Source organism: Saccopteryx leptura, chromosome 5 (genome assembly GCF_036850995.1).
Source record: "Saccopteryx leptura isolate mSacLep1 chromosome 5, mSacLep1_pri_phased_curated, whole genome shotgun sequence".
Classification (NCBI taxonomy): Eukaryota; Metazoa; Chordata; class Mammalia; order Chiroptera; family Emballonuridae; genus Saccopteryx; species Saccopteryx leptura.
In genome coordinates, this window is record NC_089507.1 from 181,779,238 (window position 1) to 181,801,352 (window position 22,115).

The 22,115-nt window shown below is 42.6% G+C and overlaps 1 protein-coding gene across 1 annotated transcript in view; it reads right to left on the reverse strand.

Moving 5' to 3' along the window:
* The window catches only part of PCSK2 (proprotein convertase subtilisin/kexin type 2), a 349,800-nt gene that overhangs the window by 146,719 nt on the left and 180,966 nt on the right, over positions 1-22,115 (reverse strand). The window contains exons 3-4 of the mRNA XM_066387098.1: positions 6,077-6,190; positions 3,820-3,928 (exon numbers count right to left, since the gene is read on the reverse strand). Of these exons, the coding sequence (XP_066243195.1) occupies positions 3,820-3,928; positions 6,077-6,190 (223 nt within the window). The remainder of the gene's footprint in view (positions 1-3,819; positions 3,929-6,076; positions 6,191-22,115) is intronic.

Here is a 22,115-nt window from a genome sequence, read left to right on the forward strand (position 1 = left end):
GTTTTAAGAAAGAGTTTTAAAATGTTAATGAAAAAATATTAAATAATACCTGACAAAAACAATAAAACTGTTATTTAAGATATTTTCATGTTGCTTCTTGACTGGCATCCTCACTTGCAATTTTTTTCACCTATGGATGGAATGAACATTACTGCAGGCATGTAGGATTCGCTGTTGCGCAGAAGAATGTTCAAAAAGAGTAAAGAATGTAAATTTGTGATTTACACATTGGGCAGATGTCCAGGCGCCCACCTTAGAGAGAACCTTGATTACAAATGCCACTTTAACAACCAGTTTGCCGAACTCAACAAAAAATTAGGTATAGGTTCTGCTGAACCAGTGAGAACTGGCTGAATCCCACCACTGTTCTTGTTATGGTAATATCCTATTTTCCCCAACACCAACAATTCCATTACAACAAAAAGGGTCAATTGTCATCATTTTGGGGTCCTTACTGACATCTAATTGCCTGAAATGTTAGCACTGACCCTTAACAAGTGCATTCTGCCCCTTTGGGCAACAGTTAACCACAGAGGAACTCTCCTAGTGATGTGGAGTATGTGGAAATGACATTGTGGACCTAAAGGAAGGCAGCAAATATTTATTGAGCATCAATCAAGTCACTGGGTCAAGCAGAGAGAATGATGACTGAGTTTTTAGTTGGGCAACCAGAGGGGGATCAAAGACTATTAAAAGTAGGCTTTTGAAGTTTAGGGAATATAGTCAATAATATCATAATAATGTTTTATGGTGGTAGATAGTTACTAGAGTTTTTATAAGTTATGTAATTGTTGAATCACTATGTTGTACACCTGAAAGTAATATAGTATTATATGCTGACAATATTTAAAAAAAATAAAATGAGCTGTCCGCAAATTGAAACTTTCACATAAAATAATAGAACATTTGCCAAACAGGCCAAAATATAGAAAGCCAATGCTTTATAAAATACCCTAAGCTGTCTGGGTCAGCATCTGTGTGCCTTTTATCTTGTGTGGCATTAGTATCTTGCTGAGAGTACATCCGGGAAATGATATCCTGCCATTCACATGTCCCAGCAGTTAAGAGAGACAATGAGGCTCTGAGGCCTCATCCTCACTGCTCCCCATTCCTAGGCGTCAGGGCAGAGATGCCCAGCTGAGAGGCCTGGTGAGAGGCTGCTGAGCTCCTGCACTTGTCCTTGCTGCATGGAAGGCTACTCTTGTCCCAAATGTGCTCGTCTTGCTCTTCAGCAGTGGGTTTGGAGAATGAGTTGGCAGTCCCTTTTCTCTTCAGTTGTCACACTGAATACGCACACGTTGAATTAAAGGTTGCCCCAGACCCATACCTCTCTCTGTACCAGGAGTCAGAATCCATTTCCTCCCTCTAAACTTTAACCCTGAGACTGTTCATTCAACAGAAGTGGTACTTGCCTACTCCAGGCACAAACTTTAAAGACTGGCAATTTCTGTTTCTTAGAATTCTTGTTTTTAGGAGCCCTGAGCCATCTGTAAAAAAATCCAGCTACTTTACTGGAGAAGTCACAGGGACTGGAGAGGCCCTGGGATTGTGTGGAGTGGGAGGGAGTGTCCAGCTGAATCCAGTCCCGCTGTCTTCTGACTCTGGCTGCACCAGAGACCCCAGGCAGGCCAGCAGCAGAACTGTCTGGCTGAGCCTGGTCAAGCCACAGAACTGTGAGAGATCACAAAATGGTGGCTGTTTAAAGTCACTTAATTTTGGGGTGGTTTGTTCTGCATCAGTAGGTGACCAAAACAATGAAGAGGTTAGGAGTTTTAATTGGGAGGCAAAGAGTGTGCTTTTTTGGAATCCCAAAGGCTACTAATCAACAGAAGAAATAGTATCAAACAGATTCTGCCAAACCTTTCTGCAAGTCTTGGCCTCTCAAGCCTGGGCACACAGAGCAGAGTCAGGAGTCATCTTTGCTGTCCTCAAAGGGATGTGGACAGTCAGGCAAGGGGGCTACGTTTACAGAGTCCTGAAGCAGGCATCACAGGCCTGTGGGTGTTTCATAAGAGCAGCGTGCTTGTCTGTTGTCACTGTAAAGCCACTTTTAGGGCGCTTCTCTAATACCTAGCATGGGGTGCACAGTAGAAATGCTGTATGAAATGGTCATCACACCATCTCCCAGCAGGGGTTCCCCAAAAGTGGGTGCATCTCTCTCCTGGGTGAGCTGGCTTCTGGCACTTTGGTTTCTAAAGCAGAATATCAGGAGAAGACCGTTAGAGGCTCCCGACACGGGGCGCACGCACTCCCGTGCCGAGCTCCTCCCTTCTTGTGAAAGCCCTCGGCCCCTGGAGAAAGCTTTTACATCCACTTCAAAACCCGGAACACATCAGAAAACAGCGAGGCATTGTTTTTATGTCGCTATTTAATGAGCCCACACGAAGACAGCAGCAATTTTAATCACTCTGGCTCCCCTTGTTTTCCCATCAATTCTGCTTTAGAGAACACAGTGTTCTTTGAAGGAGCTTCAGAAGGGAAAGGCTCTCTCCATTGTTTCATCTCTGCAGTCTCTCTATGTAACTGGGCCACAACTGCACAGCGCGGCTTTCTCTGGAAGGCCAGATGGCTAATGAAAGGCGACAGTACCTCCCGAATGAGAGGACTACAGGGCAGAGCTGCTCCTGAATCTTGGCATAACCAAGCACGTGTGTATTTAAAAAAACCCCCCAAAACACCAGTTTATCCAACACATCGATTTTCATATCACAAACTATGGAAAACAAAGCTCTGTTAACTCTTTACCTGGCAGGCTTTTGGGATAGGATGACATGTTATAGGGGGCATGTGTCATAAAATGTTATCAAAGTCTGCTTTACAGGGAGGGGTTCATTCTGAAAGTAATAATAAAGTCAGAAATTCTTTACACCCCAATCCTGCTGCTAAGAAGCAATTTATTTCATGGATCTACAGCTACAGTGTCTTCATTGCAATTTCTGTGATGATGAAAATAAAGTTGGCTTTCATTTCAGCACCTGTGAGACCCATGTAGCTTTTGATAACTTGAAATAAAGCTGGGGATTGAAATTTTAATTTTACTCACTTTTAATTAATTACAGTTTAAATGTAAATAGCCACATATGGCTAGTGGCTACCACACTGGACAGTGTGGATCAAGAGAAGTAGATGGTGAAATACAAAGAGGTCGAGGAGACATTTTAAGGTAAAGTATAAGCAGTGGCTTATAAGAAATTAATGTTAAGTGACAATCGGGTTTTATTTATTTTTTTTATTTTTAAAAAGTTATTAATTCAACAAATCTTTGTTAACAGTATCCTCAAATTTGAGGACCATGGATTTGGAGGCAGGTGAGGTCTGGCCATAGTATAGATCAGGGGTCCCCAAACTTTTTACACAGGGGGCCAGTTTACTGCCCCTCAGACCATTGGAGGGCCGGACTATAACAAAAACTATGAATAAATCCCTATGCACACTGCACATATCTTATTTTAAAGTAAAAAAAAAAAAAGGGAACAAATACAATATTTAAAATAAAGAACAAGTAAATTTAAATCAACAAACTGACCAGTATTTCAATGGGAACTATGGGCCTGCTTTTGGCTAATGAGATGGTCAATGTGCTCCTCTCACTGACCACCAATGAAAGAGGTGCCCCTTTCGGAAGTGCAGCGGGGCTGGATAAATGGCCTCAGGGGGCTGCATGCGGCCCGCGGGCCGTAGTTTGGGGACCCCTGGTATAGATGGTTGCCTGGCTCAGCATCTGGCTAGTCTGCCTCCAGAACAGTGACTCTCTGATATACAGAAAGTGTGTGAAGCCACACTGGCTTCCAAATGAGGTAAAGGCATTGAAATACTCACCATCATCCATAATGCCAATGGTGACACCTTTCCCTGTGTATCCCAGCTCCCAGGCTTCTGCCACATTCAAATCAAGGCCAGGAGTGCCATCAGCTTGGCCGGTATTGATCTGGTGAAGGAATTCCAAAGCAGAGAATCTTATTGATTCGGTGTAGTAAAGTACATGTGTACATGTTTGCTTGACACGCTCTGTAGCAGTCTGACATTCCAGGGCAGCCCAAACGCCCCATCTTCCATGAACCAGGGCTTCTGGGTGCCCCCCAATTCATTTTTGATACACACGATTGCCAGTTTATATTTTCTATAAGTATGCAACCCAATGTCAATCTTCACATCTTTTGTGACTTGATTATGATCTTTAAACTCCTTAGAGCTGCCATCGCAAGAAACCCTCCCCAATTTAGAATTAAGTGCTTACTTTTGTAGTTTATTTATACTTCATGTTTTGAATTTAGGACACACAATGTTTTGGATTATTCTTACTTGAATATGATTTTCTTACTTTATGCTATGTGTATATCTTTTGCAAGAGGAAAATGCTCTATTTATCTTGAGTTCAGTATTAACAAACCAATCTTACTTAAAAATATTTGTTGAACTGAATTAAAGAGAGTTGGCTCAACTTTAGTGCATATTCTAATGCTATATTATAATGGCAAAATAAATCCTTCCACTTAAAAAAATTCAAAGATGAATTAAAGGAAAACAAAGAAAACCCCCCTAATAAATGCGCTCATAACTCTCTTCATGCATCTTTGTCCAATTGGCTATTATGGTCTTGCTAAGACATTATATGAATGTCATTAATGCTCTTCATAAAAATGACTACTCTTCCCCTTCCAGGCATGTGTTAAGATTATATCTCTCCATTCCTTTGGAAGTAAGAATGACCACATGACTGGTTTTGTCCAATGGAATATGAGCTCATGTGCCATGTGTCACATCCATACAGAAGCTTTAAGAACCAATGTGCAATTTGCCCCTTGCCTTCCTTGATGTGCTCACAAAAGCAGTGACCAAGAAGGAGTGGAGATAGAGTTTGATCAGCCTGAGCTCGTGAGGGATTATGAAACGTTGGCTCATAGCATGAGCGAGGAACTTTGATTTTGGTAAGCCACTTTGATTTGGGGATTGTTATTACAAGAAACTTAGCCAATCCTGAATAATATAGTCATCCCTCTGTATCTGTGCGGGACTGGTTCCAGAACTCCTGTGGATGCCAAGTCCCTTATATAAAATGGTATAGTATTTGCATATAACTTATGTTTTGCATACATATAAGTTTTGCTTCTTGGAAATTTCAGGGCTTTTTTCTTGAATATTTTCAATTCCCAGTAGGTCGAATCAATGGGTATGGAACCCATGTATATGAAGGGCTGACTTCATACAAGTTTATTTAGTTACCCAGATGAGATTTGTAGAATTCCATGCCAAAAATCATAAGGCATAGTCAAGTCCTGAAGCTCTAGGAGGGGGTTTGTGATGCATTCTCATCATGTAACATTCCACAGGGTCATAATTTATTTACTTTCTTGCTAAACATCTTTTAATCTTAAATAAAGCTTCACTTACTTTTATAAATTAGTCACCACTTTTCCCTCAATGTATTCTGCAGTTTGGTTTGTTTGAAGGCCTTGAGCTCTTTTTAAATATCACTGGACCCATCCAAATGAACAGAAATTTGGTGAGTCAGAAAATATTCACTTCACCAGACAGACTGGGTTTTCCTGCCTTGAATCCTGCATCAATTAAGTCCCATGGAACTGATTTCCTGTCATTAGTTTAGTAAACACTAATAGATGTTACTTCTGTTATGTTAGTCTCTGAGGTCTCTTGCTTGACCCTTGTGAAATCACCTGATTCTTTCTTTTATACCTGTGATTTCACTGTGCTCTGCTGTTACTCTGATTGTTGAGACCTCAGACAACTCTTTCCAGACCTTTGACTTGCCTTTTATGTGTTTTTGAAAGCCTTCATTCATACCCCGGTGCACTTTTTCAGAGTCTGGAAGGATCTAATCTGCTGTTGGTAGTTGCTTTGACCCTTGGAGTCCATGGCTACTTAGCGCTTTAGAAGAAAGCAGATTAGAGGGCAAAAGGATTGGGTGGTGACAGAAAATCAATACATAGCAGAGGGGACAGAGTGGTTCACTGAGTTGGATGCTGGCTAATGTCCCAAAGAATAATGAGAAAATAGAAATGCATTTTTTATCTGAAGTCTCCAAATGAGAAACATTAGGAATAATACAGACACTTACCAGATACCATTGCTTTGTAAAAAGAGGATCATTCATGTTGATGTCGATCTCATTGATATTTCTATACCCTCGCTTTTTTCGGTTGAACCCTTCTTGTTGCAAGGCCGTCTTTACCTGGAATGACAATACTGGCACATTACCTGAATGTCAACCTAAACATCCCTCATTTGAAATTAATTTCCACAAGTCAAGTTTTATTTGTAAATAGGTGTTTTATTCCTCAGGTGAAGCCAAGCTCATCTCATATACACTCCCACTTTATGATTATTTCCCAAGAGCATTGACCTCTGCTTGCAATGAGTAAACAGGTTTGGTGATGGCTCAGAGTGAGTTTCCTTAAAATAAGTATTGGATAAAAGAGTATTCTCAAGGAAAATAAGGTGGTAAGGTCATTAAGCAAATAAAATGAAGCAAAGGAACATTTCAAGGAAAGGAGAGTGATACAAATTCAGGTATACAGTGAAACCTTATAGATCGTTTTTCTGGAGGACTTCCCAGCTTTTCTACTTGTTGACAGTACTGTACTATCACATTTGGGAATCAGCCCAAAACAACACACACACACACACACACACACACACACACACACACACACACACACACACAAAATCTGTGTGGAGAGCCAGTAAGACTCTATCATTGCTCTAGAAGGAACATGAGAAAGCTTTAAAGAGAAATTGATGGATGGTGCTTCTGTTCTTGCAATAACGGTACCTAATTTTGGACAGTAAAGCAGAACCCCAACCTCTTGGATGGAAATACAACTTAGGAGCTGAATTAGTTCAAATAGGCTCCTGGCAACAGCCAGGCTCTGTCTCAAACAGGAAACTTTCTTTTACTTGGGTAAAAGCTCACTTATCATCCAATGGCTATGGCTACTCTCTGAATGTTTACAAACTCAAGAACTTGTAAATGTATAAGAAAATGTGCACTGGATGCTTATTGTTTTTTAAAATTATGTTTCACAGTCCAACATTTATTTCTTCTTTTTTCCAATATCCCTGGTATATTTGAGGCATTGCCTTGAATCCACCGGGTTCTGTGTTAGTGGGAGTGAAATTCAAGGCACCTGCTCCTCTTTGCCACAAAGGTGCTTCAAAAGGACCTGCAGGCAGGGAAGAATGAAGAGATGACAGATGTGGCCGAACCCTCCCCGTCCTGCCTTCCCAAGTGTGGAAGAGCAGTGTGGAGGGCAGATCCTCCCTTCCCGGCTCTATACACTCACATGGAAGGCCTGGGGCTCATTTGCCAGAAAAACTCAACTCTACTTAAAATGCTATATGTGTAGAAAAGATGTGGTAGGTAGGCATTTGCTCTGGGAGTTCTTTGGAGGTATTCCAGCAAGAGACATTACTGAAAATCCCCCAAAGCAGTAGCAAAAAAGTTGAAAAAATAGGACAGGTGGATATTTTCATAATGGCAAAATCTGGATACAACTAGTATCCATCAAATGGAGATAAATTATGATTCAAATACATATATATGTATGTATGCATGTATTTGTATTACTTGTGTGTAATATATATGTATGTGTGTGTGTGTGTGTGTGTGTGTATTTTTTTTCTGAGAAGCAGATGCCAAGATGGGATTAAACACGCAAGGAGTTTATTAGGAGAAAATGCAAGAGACTGTATTGCAAGTTTGGCGCCAAAAAGGAGAGAGAGTTCAAGGTTGGGCAAAAGTGTCCTTGACTGTCTTATAGTTTAAAGAAGGTTTGGCAAGGCCAATGGGACCCAAGGTCAGCTGTGAGAGGATCCCTGTGTCTTTCAGGGGTCGGCTTGCCTCAGGACTCCTGTCGAACTCAGTCACTGGCTGGAGTAGTTGGCCAGCAGGCAGTGTGGACTGTTGCCAACACGGTGGTAGATTTCAAAGCACAGCAGCTGAGGTCCCTGGCCAGTTACTCTCTCTGGAGTCAGAGGTTTGTGCAGCATCTTCTCACAGTGGCCACAGAATATATGCATACATTTATTTATGTGTCTCTGTGCTTGTGTGTATTCATTAATGTACAACATTTAAAATGTCCAAGTCAATGTAGTTTTCAATCTGGAAAGAGCGAGATATACCCTTCTTAAAATGCTTTTTTTACTGTGGAAACAAAATAATAGCCCCCCATCTATATTCCAAGTTCCTATGTGGATGACTGAAACTGTGGACAGTACTGTGTTTTCCTTGTACACATATAATTTTTCATTTAAAGTAAACACTTTATCTCTTCTCTTTGACATGTCTGAATTGCCAGCATCACGTGTGCTTTGGGGCCATTATTAAGTAAAATAGGGGTTACTTGAATACAAGCCCTGTGACATCTCCACAGTTGTTCTAATAACCAAGAATACTACTGAGTGACTAATGAGGGGTTAGGGAGAACCTGCGTACCGTGGACGTGCTGGACAGAGGGCTGATTCACAGCCTGGCTGGGTTGAAGTGGGACGGCATGAGATTTCAATAATTTGCTCAGAAAGGCGTGCAGTTTAGAACTTAAGGACTCTTTATTCCTAGAATTTTTCATTTAATATTTTTTGACCAAGGTTGACCACCAGTAACTGAAACCACAGAAAGCCAAACCAAGGATGAGGGTGGTATTTGAATAAGAGTGCTACTTGAACTTGGGAAGGGAGGAGTCTGACTTTGGCCATCTCCTCTTCCCATTTGGGTCCCACAGGCAGGCCGTTGTCTGCTCTATTCACTGATGGGAGGCTGTGCTGGTTTGCATGGGGGAGGGCTCCCATTATACTGGATTCATTGTCACTATGACAATGAAGTCTCACCGAGACAGCGCCTTCCCTTTGCTAGCATCTTTGCTGAGCAGGACTGTCTGCCGCACGGAAGTTTGAAAGCTGTCATCTGCTAGTTGTTTCCCAGCAGCATAAAAACAGGAGGCGCATCATTAGGTTTCATCTTTGTAAACGACAGTGCAGGGACAGCTATGACCATGTCATTCCAAACTCAGACCTAGTGCATTTCTGATGAGAAGACTGTTTCAACTCATTTCCTTAAATTTAATTTCTAATTTTACAAATTAGGTTTTAATGGAGACCAGCGATGCTTTGGAGTGTGGCACCCTCTGGACACCACCCCTTCTCACAACTCGGGGGCGCCAAGCACGACCTAGCTGTAGGCAATTCTGCATCTCCTGTTACTAGAAGTTAGGACTTAAAGGCTGCAGAGGACTTTCTGAATGTATTAGCTTATCTTCATGTCCTTAATGAAGATCACAGCTACAATTCTACGCTAGATGAATGTCTTTAAGACATATTTTTACTTATTAACACAAATAACTAGGGGACAGCGTTTTCCCCCCACAACGAGGCCACCTAAGACCATCAATTATTTTTATTTTTCTGGGTTCTTTTCCAATGTGAATTTGCATTCAAATCTAATTTTTACATAATAGTAATCATAGTATAGATAAAATTGTGCATTCTTTTTTTCACTAAGTGTCCAACCATAAGAATTTTAATATGCTACTGTAGAGCTCACATATTTTATTTTTTAATGGCTACCTAAATATTCCACAGAGTAACCATAGTTTATCCAATCATTTCCCACTTATTGGTCACTTGGATTCTTTTTTTATCATAAGTAAAATTGCAGGAGCAGAGAGATGAAGTTATAAACTATTTTTAAAGACATCTGGGGAAGATTTCAGTGTTATAATTCTATTTGTAAGAAAGCCCTATATGTCAGAGAAGGATTTCCTAATGTCTATATTTCTTCCTCACATTATAACTAAGAGGCTGATTTCACTCTCTCTTTCTCCTCCTCTTAATTGTAACCTTCCACACATGATGCCTTTCATTACCACTTAGATACAGTCCCAATGAAACACATACAACTTCATTATAGCTTCTTATCTTCTCAAAAAATAGTGTACAGGTAGCTTTGATATTTCACTTTAGAATATTTCCCTAAGTTGGTCTTATGGACCTAAACATCTATACAAGTAAAAATATAAGAAAGTAGGAGTGTTTACTATTGAGTATTATTTTATGAAAAATGAACAGATGGATAGTCTACAATTCTGGTTCAACTTTAAAACCTGAACTTAACACATGGCAATAGCACAAATTTTACCTGAGCGACTCCACTATGCCCTTCCCCTTCTGTCCCTCTCCTCGATTAAGAATTTTTCAGTTATCTGAAAAATGTTTCTGTGCATCTACAATGTACACACTAGGATGAAGTGGATTCTATCTCTGCATATTATAGCATACTATTTTAAGTTACATTAACAAGATTATACTACATTTAATCTTCTCAACAGAACTGTGGTGTGGTATAGTTATGGTTGAAGAAACAGTGGTTCAGAGGCCACTGTCCAGCAGTTGACAACATGGTGGAGTCACCCAGGTTGACCACTTCTAAATGTTGTGAACTTTCCGCTAAGCCACATTGCCCTCTCCCTAATGGAACACAGTCAGCCTTCCAGTGTCTGGGACAGCTGAATGGTGGATGCAACTCTCTGAGGGTCAGGTTCTGGATTGCTTCCTGGCTGGGCTGATGATTAAACAGCTGCTAATTAGCATTGACTGTGCTAAGCAGGGGAGGGGCCAGAAGAAAGGGGAGTAACAGGAAAACCCATCCCAATGGCTGTGGGGAACATCTTGGCTTGATGTGAGCACACAAAAAGTTTTATGTTTATAAAACATAAAACAACATGAAAAATACTGAAGTTTATGAATCAATGATGCCATTGACTGTGTCACATGATTATCTTCTGTTCTGAGAATAATTTTATTTACCACTGTTATGGGCTGACTCATGTCCTCCTAAATTTCCTAACTTTCTCACCTGTAAAGCGGGGAAAAGACCTAATAATAACTAATGTTTATTGAGGGCTGACTGAACCAACCCATCTGCACCTAGATCTTGGACTTCTAGCCTCCAGAATCATGTTGTTTAAGCCACTCAAGGTGTGGTACTTGGTCATGGCAGCCCCAGAAAACTCATACAATACCCCAAGAATCTGGTTGCACAGTCTGCATACTTCACTATTTTGCTGTGTTACTTCTCTGCTCTTACTTCATACTGGGGTTTTGGTGAGGATCAAATGAGCGAATACATATAATACATACCACCTGGCTCACAGCACATACCCAATATATGCCTACAATTGCTACTATAATCATTGTCAGTGTTATACTATTTCAGGCAGGCCCAGTGGAAAGACAGTGGGATGGTGCCTTCCCTTGTTTCATCCCACCTCAAGCCAGGCATGTCTTATTCCAAAGCAGGCCAGAGTGCCTCTGATGCCTTCTTCCTGCTCTTTGCTAGATGAAGAAAAATCAAATTAAACATGGCGAGAGAAATCAGCTGGAGTCCATTTGCATGTGTGTCCTGAATGCAGAAGACCCACTGGCAGGAAGAGCACCTCTCCACCTCTTTCTGCCTTTGCCTCTTCAAGGTAATGAGTTATGCCAGTGTTTGAACTGGTGAACACAGCTTATACAACAAAGAACCCAAAAATGCCATTGCTGGAAGTGATGAGGAAGATGATGGTGGAAGGAGACCACTCCTAAACTCAGAGGTTCTATTCTAGTTCATTTACTTTGTTATCAACAGCTGGTCCTGGTTGTCAAGATCCAAACAGGGATCCAGAAATGAGAGAGGTATGGGGAAGGAAGACGTGACCCAGGGAGGTCAATGCTGGGAAGGAGAGCAGAGGGAGAAAACAGGCAACAAACAGTCGGGGAGTCTGGCTACTGAAATTCTCCCTTGAACAGACAGGGATGACTTTTTGGAAAGTCCAATTACAGGCTAATCACAGGACTTAACTTTTCAAAGAACAGGGAGTTAAGCCACAATCATGGCTGAATGCACATATTGATTGTCCTCATTTAGAGAGATTTACCCATCTTGCAAGAATAAAGACGATCAATTGAGAGAGGATATGGCTGCGTGCCTCTGGCCAGAGTTCCAGTCACTGCGTCTCAGCGACAAGATATTAACAAATTGCTGTCTATCAACTATGGCCCCGTATGCAAGATACACCATGCGATAAGTCAATGTAATTAAGAATGGATCGAAAGATGTCTTTAGTGGAGTGAAGTGCAGAGGCAACTGCCCGGAATGCCTTTAGCAGTCCAGGCCCAGCTCCCACGTTTGCTGGAACACGTGCATTGTATCTGGGGTTGCGCTTCAGCATGATTTCAATCTTCCTCTTGCTTCTGTTTCTGGAAGGTGGAGGAACGTCATGAGTTGGATTTAGGGGATTATATTAAGAAAAAGGATATGAAAAGATGATGGATGCTATGCCAGATGTGGAGGCAGGGATGATTAGACTGGGGTATACTTGAGAGGACCACTGTCCAGAGATGCCAGGTACCCCGGAATGCGGCCTTGAACAGAAGGACATGATCCTCTCAATGAGGTTTTCCTAAGAGGAGGGTGTGGAAAAGTATATTAATATAGTCATAATAATATATTAATAATAGCTTTGGCCATGGACATAATGTAGCTGAAGAAAGCCTGTCTGGGTCACATGGATAGCTGTTTTCCATCGCAGGTGAGCAGAAGGACCCCGGTCTAACACTGAAGGTTCCTGGGAAGACAGTTGGGAGGAGGGGCAGGAAGATGAGAGAGAGAAGGGGAGTGGTGAGGTGAAGGCTCTGTCTCTAATCACTTTATCTGTGGCCCTGCCACAGCGCTCCTCCTTCCTGGGAAAGTCTCAGGGGTGAGAGGTGGAGAGAAGCCAGCAGGGCCCACAGAGAAAGTGATCGTGGTGCCCAGCTGGGAATGAATAGCTCTAGCACAGCACAGAACACCGCCTCCCAAAGCTTTGTCCCCTGTAGAGACTCCACCTTGACGCTGCTGCATGGTCCTGTTCTGCTAGTGAATCAGAAGGAAGATGCTGTGTGGAGATGTATCTAGGGTACTCAGTCCAAATTCTTTGTTGGAGGGAGGGCTTACTAATATGCTTCTGAAAGTAACAGGTGAATCTGACTGAATATGCAACACCAGTCTCATTAATTATGCTGTCTATGGCTGGAAAGCCACTTTAGGGAGAGCTAATAGCATCAAGGTTACTTGATTTGGTTCTATGGGTCATATACCTTCATTCAGTTTCCATGGTCACAAGGTATGATGGGAACCCAGACCCAGCTGCTGCTACTCAAATATATGTGGGGCAAAAAGGGGATAGGTAGAAAGTGTGGGTGATTTGATCCAAAGTCATGACTCTACCAAGTGCTAAAGACCATACCCTAAACACAGCGTGTAGTGAGCAAGCACTAGGTTTGGAATTAGAAAGAAATGGAATGAGGTCCTGGGTTGGTTTACTGTTTGTGTGTATCCTGAGGTAGGTCCTTCCAGTTCTCTGAATGATGTTTTCATCTAGAGCAGGGATTGGCAAATCCAACTCACTGCTGTTTGTTTTTTTTTGTAAATGAAGTTTGTTGTGCACAGCTGTACCCATTGGTTTACACCCTGCCTCTGGCTGCTTTCCCGCAATAATGGCAGAAGAGTTGCAACAGAGATCACGTGGCTCACAAAGCCTAAAGTATTTGCTCTCTGGCCCTTTACAGGAAACGTTGTGGACCCCTTGATGTATATAACATGCAGATGGAATTTTTGGCCATATAGGCTTACAAGTAAAGATTATGTGAAATAATCTTCTTGGAAACTATGAGATATACTATAAATGTTACTGTCAAAAACTAGTATAATGCAGCCTGACTGGTGGTGGCCCAGTGAATAGATCATTGGCCTGGGATGCTGAGGGCCCAGATTCAAAACCCCGAGGTCACCAGCTTGAGCACAGTATCATCAACATGATCCCAAGATCACTGGCTTGAGCCCAAAGGTCACTAGTTTGAAGCCCAAGGTCACTGGCTTGAGCAAGGGTCACATGCTCGGCTTGAGCTCCTTGGTCAAGGCACATATGAGAAAGCAATCAATGAACAACGGAAGTGCCGCAACTACGAGTTGATGCTTCTCATCTCTCTTCCTTCCTGTCTCTTTGTCTGTCTGTCTCTCTCTCAGAAAAAAACAAAACAAAACAAAATAAGACTATGATGCATAATATGTCTATGGAATCTATTTCATCTATGAGGCTGGAAGCAGGGGCAGGATTTTGGTAAGTGGTGTAAATGATTTTATTTGAGCACAAAGCTTCCAGGGACCCAAATCACCTTCCTGGGGCACATGCACCCTGACTGAATTCCATCCACGAAGAGTTAAGTTTTCATTTTAAGCCTTCACAATCTAGGTTGATTATGTCTCTATTTAAAAAGATTAGGAAAACAAGTCCTCTGGGAATGGCAATGCATCCAGAAGTTGTCACAACACATGTGGGTGAACGCATTCATTAGGTTGCTTCTCTCATTGATGCTGGTTGAGACTGGTGCAAGGAAGGAATGAACAAGGTAATGGGCAGTGTCGTATAAGCCAGGGAATAGAGCTACTGGAAACAATGACATATGATGCAGGGCTTAGAATCAGGTGCCACTAGCAGAGGGAAGATTGAGACAAGGGGATGAGAGGGCATGCCGAACCCCGCCCACCTGCCCCGATTTGTTTGCTTCTAGACACGTTCTTTATGCACGGAGTGTCTTCAGTGCAAAGGGTACACTCACCATTTACTTGTTAAGACAAAGGCTGTAGTGTTGTTTCTTCACACGTTTCAGTGGGGAGCAAACCCAAAAGTTGCCTGCTCGGGAGCACAATGTGTTCTTGAAAATTTACCATCTCCTTTTCTTAAACCCACAAATTCTGAGGTTTTGATTTTTTGAATTTGGATAATAAACTAGAGTTAAAGAAGATCCTCCCTCAGTTCTTCAGTTCTTTCTTCCTAAAGGGCATCTATTTTTAATCTTCCTAAAAGGTCCACCCTTTGTCCACAGCACTGCCTTGTCAGTCATTTCCTCCTATGGATATTTCATTCGTTGCCAATGGAACAATTCCAGGTTGACCGGACAGAAAAGAAAAAGTGTGTTAAAATTGCAATTGGCAAATTTCAGAACTATCTGGGGTCTGGTAACTGTGCATCCTCCTCATCAGCAGCTGGAGAGTAATTCTGATGTCATGCTTAGCAACCCACGAATGACAAAACACACCCAAGTAATAATGGTCAAAGTATATGATTCTTAACACACTTCTGCTTATGCATGGAGCACCCAGTGATGGGGCATTCACTAGCCCAGCATGGCGACACAGAACAAGTGAAAGAAGAGATGGACCGACTTTGCCATAGTGCCCCTGGAAGGCATGGAACCAACCACATGCTCAGACCTGCCCCTGGAGAAATGCCAGGAGAAAACAGCTTTTCATTCTGCAATGTGTTAGTTTTCTCTGGCTGCTCTAATAAAGTACCAAACCTTTGCAGCTTCAAAAAACACGAACTGGCCCTGGCCGGTTGGCTCAGCTGTAGAGCATCAGCCTGGCGTGCAGGGGACCAGGTTTTGATTCCCGGCCAGGGCACATAGGAGAAGCACCCATCTGCTTCTCCACCCCCCACCCCCTCCTTCCTCTCTGTCTCTCTCTTCCCTTCCCGCAGCCAAGGCTCTATTGGAGCATAGATGGCCCAGGCGCTGAGGATGGCTCCTTGGCCTCTGCCCCAGGCGCTAGAGTGGCTCTGGTGGTGGCAGAGCGACGCCCCGGAGGGGCAGAGCATCACCCCCTGGTGGGCAGAGCGTAGCCCCTGGTGGGCGTGCCGGGTGGATCCCGGTCGGGCGCATGTGGGAGTCTGTCTGACTGTCTCTCCCCGTTTCCAGCTTCAGAAAAAAAAAAAAAATGAGAGAGAAAAAAACCCAAAAAACAAACCACGAACTGGAAGTCAGAAGTCCAAAATCAAGGTTTCAGTAGGGCTGTGTTCCTTCTAATCTAGAGTCTCCAGGAGAAGGTCCATTTCCTTGCCTTTCTGCTTTGCATAGGCTGCCTGCACCCCTTGGCTCATGAACACCTTCCACCCATTTCAAAGGCAGTATAAGTGGGTCAGATTCTGCTTGCATGACATCACTCCGACCTACTCCTCTGACTCCCTCATAAAACCAGGGCCCACTGGGCCCCAGGGGAGACTCCAGAATAATCTCCCTATCTTAAAGTTAACTGATTAGCAACCTTAATTACTTCTTGCCATGTACCATAACATATTCACAGGTTCTAGAGAATAGAATTCAGACATCTTTGGGGCCTATTATTCTCCTCATCACAGGCAGGCAGGGAGCTAATGTCATGTTGAAATAGGAGGCTGATTATTGAGTAGTTCTACTGAAGAGATCTGTGCAGAGATGAAGGAAGCATGGTGAGATACAGAGCGCCCAGAATTCTTCAGAAAAAGAAACAAAACAGCCACGTTACTGGATGACCTGCCATTGGCAAAGTATTCATAAAGGGGTTCTATTTAGTGGTGAAAGGTCGATAGTGGGGTAGTCACAACTCTTTTAATCAGTGGCTGCTGCATGACACTGGTTGTGGAGGAAGGACTAGTCTGTGCTTATATCAACTAAATAAAATTGATGGTACATGGAGATGTAAAATGCAGTTCTTGGGTTAAAAAAATCAATTATATATACAATTACAAGAAAGAGAAGAGTGCCTTGATGGCAAAGGGTTTCATCTGACCACCAGCTTAACGGGAAAGAGTAACAGTAGTTAATATCAGTGCCTGAATGGTAAATTCAAAGTCCGGATGCTTTGGGAGAAGTAGAGTCCCGGATGGAGGGAAGGGCAGATGTTCTGAGGTATTTGGTGAGACAGCACCTAAACATGAGCTGACTGAGTTCTGAAGTCCACCTTCAGGAGGGCACCGCAACGTCTTATCCAGAGGAGAGGAGCTAAGGTTAGCGCAGATATGAGAAACATCCCGTATAGGAAACATGGTGTGTAAACTCGGCTCATGGGGTGGATGGCAAGTTTTCCAAGGCCTGTTTCAGAACACTGCCAGTTATATCCCACTGTGTTGGTATTCAGTCAGCCCTCCACCACCTTCTATAAAGGACTCTATTTCTCTACTCCATTGATACTGGGTTTGGCCATGTGAATTTCTCTGAACTTATGCTGAGAGAAGTACACTTGACCACCCCTTGACTTCTTGCATTTTAGTCATGGCCGTGAGAAGAATATGCCCACTGTATCCTGAAAGGCCTTAAAGAATGACAAACACATGGGATAGGGCTGTCCTAGCTGGCCCACACATTTTCATCTTGTAGCTCCAAGAATTGCTTCAACCAATTTACATGTGTGTGGATGCAAAATAAATGCTTATTATTGTATGCCACTGAATTTTGGTAGTTTGTTACACAGCATTTCTGTGGTTATAGCTGATTGATACATTGACATCATGTATTCTCTTTCAATCTCAGAGTACACTATCTTTCTATTTTGATAGGGTATAGTATTTATTTCAAAGGCTTTCTGAGTTTTTAGTAAACCTTCACTGTGTAAATTCCAGATGCTAAGGAAAATATACATGATTTAAAAAGAAAACATTCTTGAACTGAAATATTTAGTGTGTCTTTATCCAGATGGGGAATTTTTACATGCTGACTTGAAAAGTACAGTTATAAGTATAAGAATGCTCAGTGCAATAATATCTGTGTTAATAAAGGGGTGAGAGAGAACATGTCCATTAGTAGAGGGACAGTTTTAAGAAATACAGCACAGTTGTTCAAATGAATCCTTTAATTACCAACTAAAATAGGTCCATGTTTTATTTTAGGCAAAATATAAGTTACACAGAAATACATATAACATTTTTATGAAAGCACCAGCACAATTCTCTCTGTGTGTGTGTGTGTGTGTGTGTGTGTGTGTGTGTACATATGTATCATACAAAACAAAAGAAGTCTCAGAGGATAGTGGCAAATATTGGCTACCTCTAGAGAATGGTATTGGAGAAGAGAAAAAAGAGAACAGTTTGTTTGTTTTTCTGATGTATCCACTTAATATAAGAAAAGAAAGGAGATGAGTAATTTTAATTTTTCTTTCTGTCTTTTTTTATGTTTTCCAAAATCTCAATGATGACTATGGGTTGCTTATACTTATATAAACCTTCTTATTTGTACACATTGTTAAATGCTGTTGGGCATTCATGACATCGTGGAATAGAAAAATGACTACTATCACTGGCTGGAGCAGAGACAGAGACAAAAGTTTACATTATAGTTTTGTTCAGGGAATCTCTGAGTCTGCATTGTAATGAATGACTTTTTATTGGAATAATGAGAAAGAGTCATCTCATTTTCCTGGCAGAAAAGAAGCCCAAATCCATGAGACTGAGAGAAAAAAACCACATCAAGACAACAAAATGTAAACTGATGAAACATAGAACAAGTAAGAGGAAGTGAAGCACTAAAGCAAATGAGAATCTGTTTGAAAGCAGCAAAGAGCAGAATTAGCCATGCAGACGTGGATTAGTGATAATAAAGACAACTTTAACAGTTTTATCAGAAAGTAGTAACATGTCAAAAGAGAAAATTATGGATGGCTATAGGACACAGAACAGAAGAACAGAGATGCAATGTGAAAGCTACAGTTACCTTGGGGGGGGAGGACATTCCTGAATACTTTATCACTAGCAAATACTACTGATCTCTCATGGGAACAGTCTAAGGCAGGGGTCCCCAAACTATGGCCCGCGGGCCACATGCAGCCCCCTGAGGCCATTTATCCGGCCCCCGCCGCACTTCCGGAAGGGGCACCTCTTTCATTGGTGGTCATTGGCAGCATCGCTCACGTATAGTACTACTTCCGGTGACGCGAATGCACGCGTCACGGCTCCGGAAGCGCGTCATATCACTTGTTACGGCTAGCAGTGACAAATATGGAACCGGACATTGACCATCTCATTAGCCAAAAGCAGGCCCATAGTTCCCATTGAAATACTGGTCAGTTTGTTGATTTAAATTTACTTGTTCTTTATTTTAAATATTGTATTTGTTCCCGTTTTGTTTTTTTACTTTAAAATAAGATATGTGCAGTGTGCATAGGGATTTGTTCATAGTTTTTTTATAGTCCGGCCCTCCAACGGTCTGAGGGACAGTGAACTGGCCCCCTGTGTAAAAAGTTTGGGGACCCCTGGTCTAAGGTCAGATAATCAGTTCGTGGGAACGTCTAAGCTCCCTGTGCATTTTTACTTCAGAAACTTCAACTCCTCCTTACTGATCAGACTCAAGAGGCGGAGATAAAAGGTGGGCTTTCTTGTCTCTTTTGTTTATTGGTGTCAGCATTTGGTGTGGACACCTTGTTTAGGAAATCGATAGCCATGGTTTCTGAGGTCTGAGGGAAGGAATGTGTCACATGATAGAGACCATCATGTAGGGAGGGTTGTAAGGATGGTAAGAACAAATGTTGCACCTCAGATCCTAAGAGGTCCAAGGTATTGCCTGAGACTCTTTCATTGCTAGTATTCACTGGCACCAAGAGTAAACTAAGCGCATTGTCTACCCACAGTGAGACGCTATTTCCCTTTCCCTGGTGCTGGTCTTTACAGCCTGAGAAGTGGCGGCAGAAGGGAGTGGATTGAACTAAAGTTTCCAGACTTACCAGAGGCCAGCTCCTCAGCTGAGGAGGTTGCCAACAATATTCTGGAAAAAGAGTAAATGCAGAAGCACTGGAACAGACAAAAGCAAAACACTTGAGTGGCAAAAGTAGTTTTACAGTTGTTTATGGAAAAAGACATTGTTGGGCAGATAAAATATATTATGCTTACTTTGTTAAAGATGGCGCTGTCCACGTGGAAGCCCATTGCCCAGGTGATGGTATTGGTTGCCCTTCTTGCTTGGGATGGGCGTGATTATATTAATGTATGTTGGGGCAGGCTGTGGGCAGGCAGGATCCTTGTAGCCTGGGGCTTGGTTTTAGGACTAAGCCTTTCCACCCCTTTTTGATGTAGGGTGGTACACTCTCATGAGGAATCCCATTATGCTTCAGATAAGTGACTTTGTATCAGAGACTTCCTTGTTTGTGTATTGGATTAAAGGTTTTGGTTTCTACACTATAAAGTGGGGCAGACCAGGAGCTTGCTCTCTCTCGGTTCCTGAGATTAGCAGTAGAGGAGAGAGCAGAAAAAGGAGAGCAGAGAAAGGCCACGTGGAGGAGGCCAGGAGAAGCAGCCAAGATGTTGGGGTGCTGAGGAAGAAGCCAGTTAATGCAGAGTTTGTGCAGAGAGAAGGATATGGGGAACAGAGGTGAATAAGACTGGTGAGGTTAGAAACATTTGATTCTAGGAAACTCGGATAAGTCAGTAGCTTTGTGAACACTGAATGAGTGGGTTTTGGAGCCCAGTGTGTGTTTTTACTTCCCACCAGGTGCAAGCTAGAATTAAAGCTAATGACCCACCAGTTATTAGCTCTGTTGTTTCATTACCGTCTGTCTGAATTAATGCGAACCTGCATGAGCCAGGCGGCTGTGATGGTGGCCATGGCTACTGGCTTTACAGACATGCAGGTTACTATTATAACAATACAAACATAAACTCTGTGTTTTGTCTATACACAACTATGAGCCTACTTTTGCCCATCCTGTATATAGATAGAAAGGCTTAGCACACTCTGGTAAGAGTAATAACATGAGATCTAGACTTAGCCATATTCCAGGGAATGTTTGCCTTGAAGTGATAGATATAAAATCTCAGAAGCATTTGAGCAGGAAAAAAAAAATACACATTAACCACAAAAGAAAACCAAACTGAGATAGGCCTTCCCTGGGATGCTAAATGCCAGAAGTCCAGGAGGAGATTCACATAGGTCAAAGGTCAGTGTTTATGCTCTGGCCACTGCTGCTGCAGAACAAATTACCCCGAGGCCTGATGGCTTAAATCAACCATGCCCTTATACTCAAATTCTGGGGTCAGGAATTTGGGGATGGAGCAGAGGGATGGCTTGTCTGTGACATTTCTGGGGCCTCAGTTGGAATGACTCAAAGGCTGGCTGTGGCTCAAGGTCTGGGGCTGCATGAGATGGAAGGCTCATCATTTCTGGGTCAGGAGTTCTGATAGAGCTGGCCAGACGAACCACGTCGTTTTCTTCGCCCTACTCATTTGCTGCCTTGCACATTTCCTCTCTACGGGCAGAGATTTGCAGGTGAGACAGAAAATCAACTAGGGTAATTGCTTTCACTCCCCCAGATGACAAAGTTCTGGATTCTCCCCCATAGCCATAAGCACCTTATTCTTTCCATAGAATGCAACAACTTCAAGGTGCCAGAATATCCTACTCCATCTGCCCATTCTGTATTCTCAAATCATCCCTCTACCATGACCCAGCCAGGCTAGTATTCTTATAAATTCTCACGCGTTCCCACGCACCTCCTGCCCAGGGCACATTCACTCACATCTCAATGTTTGTGTGTCAACGTACTGATGCACAAACCACTCCCCCCTCCACTCCCCATTCTTTAGTATCTGCTATATTTCTTGATATCAGTCATCATTATTTTTGGTGTCTTTCTTGCAAACTGGTTGTTTATTAAACCATAGTGTTGGACTTGACTTGTCATTCAGCCACCAGACCATTGGACAGTTCCCAAGCTTTGGTATTTTGCCTGCCATTAAGCTGTGGTTTCCTTGGAGAAAACAAAACCAAGTATAAAAATATATTTTGTCTTATTTTCAGAGAAAAAAATCCTGACATTTCCACATTCCAGTTTTGCATTTATAGAACAGTGGGCATCTGAAAGTGCTGTTCCCACCTCTCCTACTACCTATTCTATGTGAGGACAGCCTACTGTCATTTCCTGACAGGGTCTGATTCCCAGTCACCTTTCTACCCCACTTCCAGACATGAATTAGACCATCTACAGTTGAAAAGCAAAAGAGCCCTGGCCAGTTAGCTCGGCAGTAGAGCATCAGCCTGGCATGTGGATGTACTGGGTTTGATTCCCAGTCAGGGCACACAAAATTCTCCACCACTCCCTCTCTCCTTTCTCTCTCTCTCTCTTCCCCTCCCACAAACATGGCTGGATTATAGCAAGTTTGCCCCCAGGCACTGAGGATGACTCCATGGCCTTGCCTCAGGTGTTAAAATAGCTTGGTTGCTGAGCAATGGAGCCATGGCCCCAGATGGGCAGAGCATTGCCTATGGGGGGCTTGCCAAGTGGATCC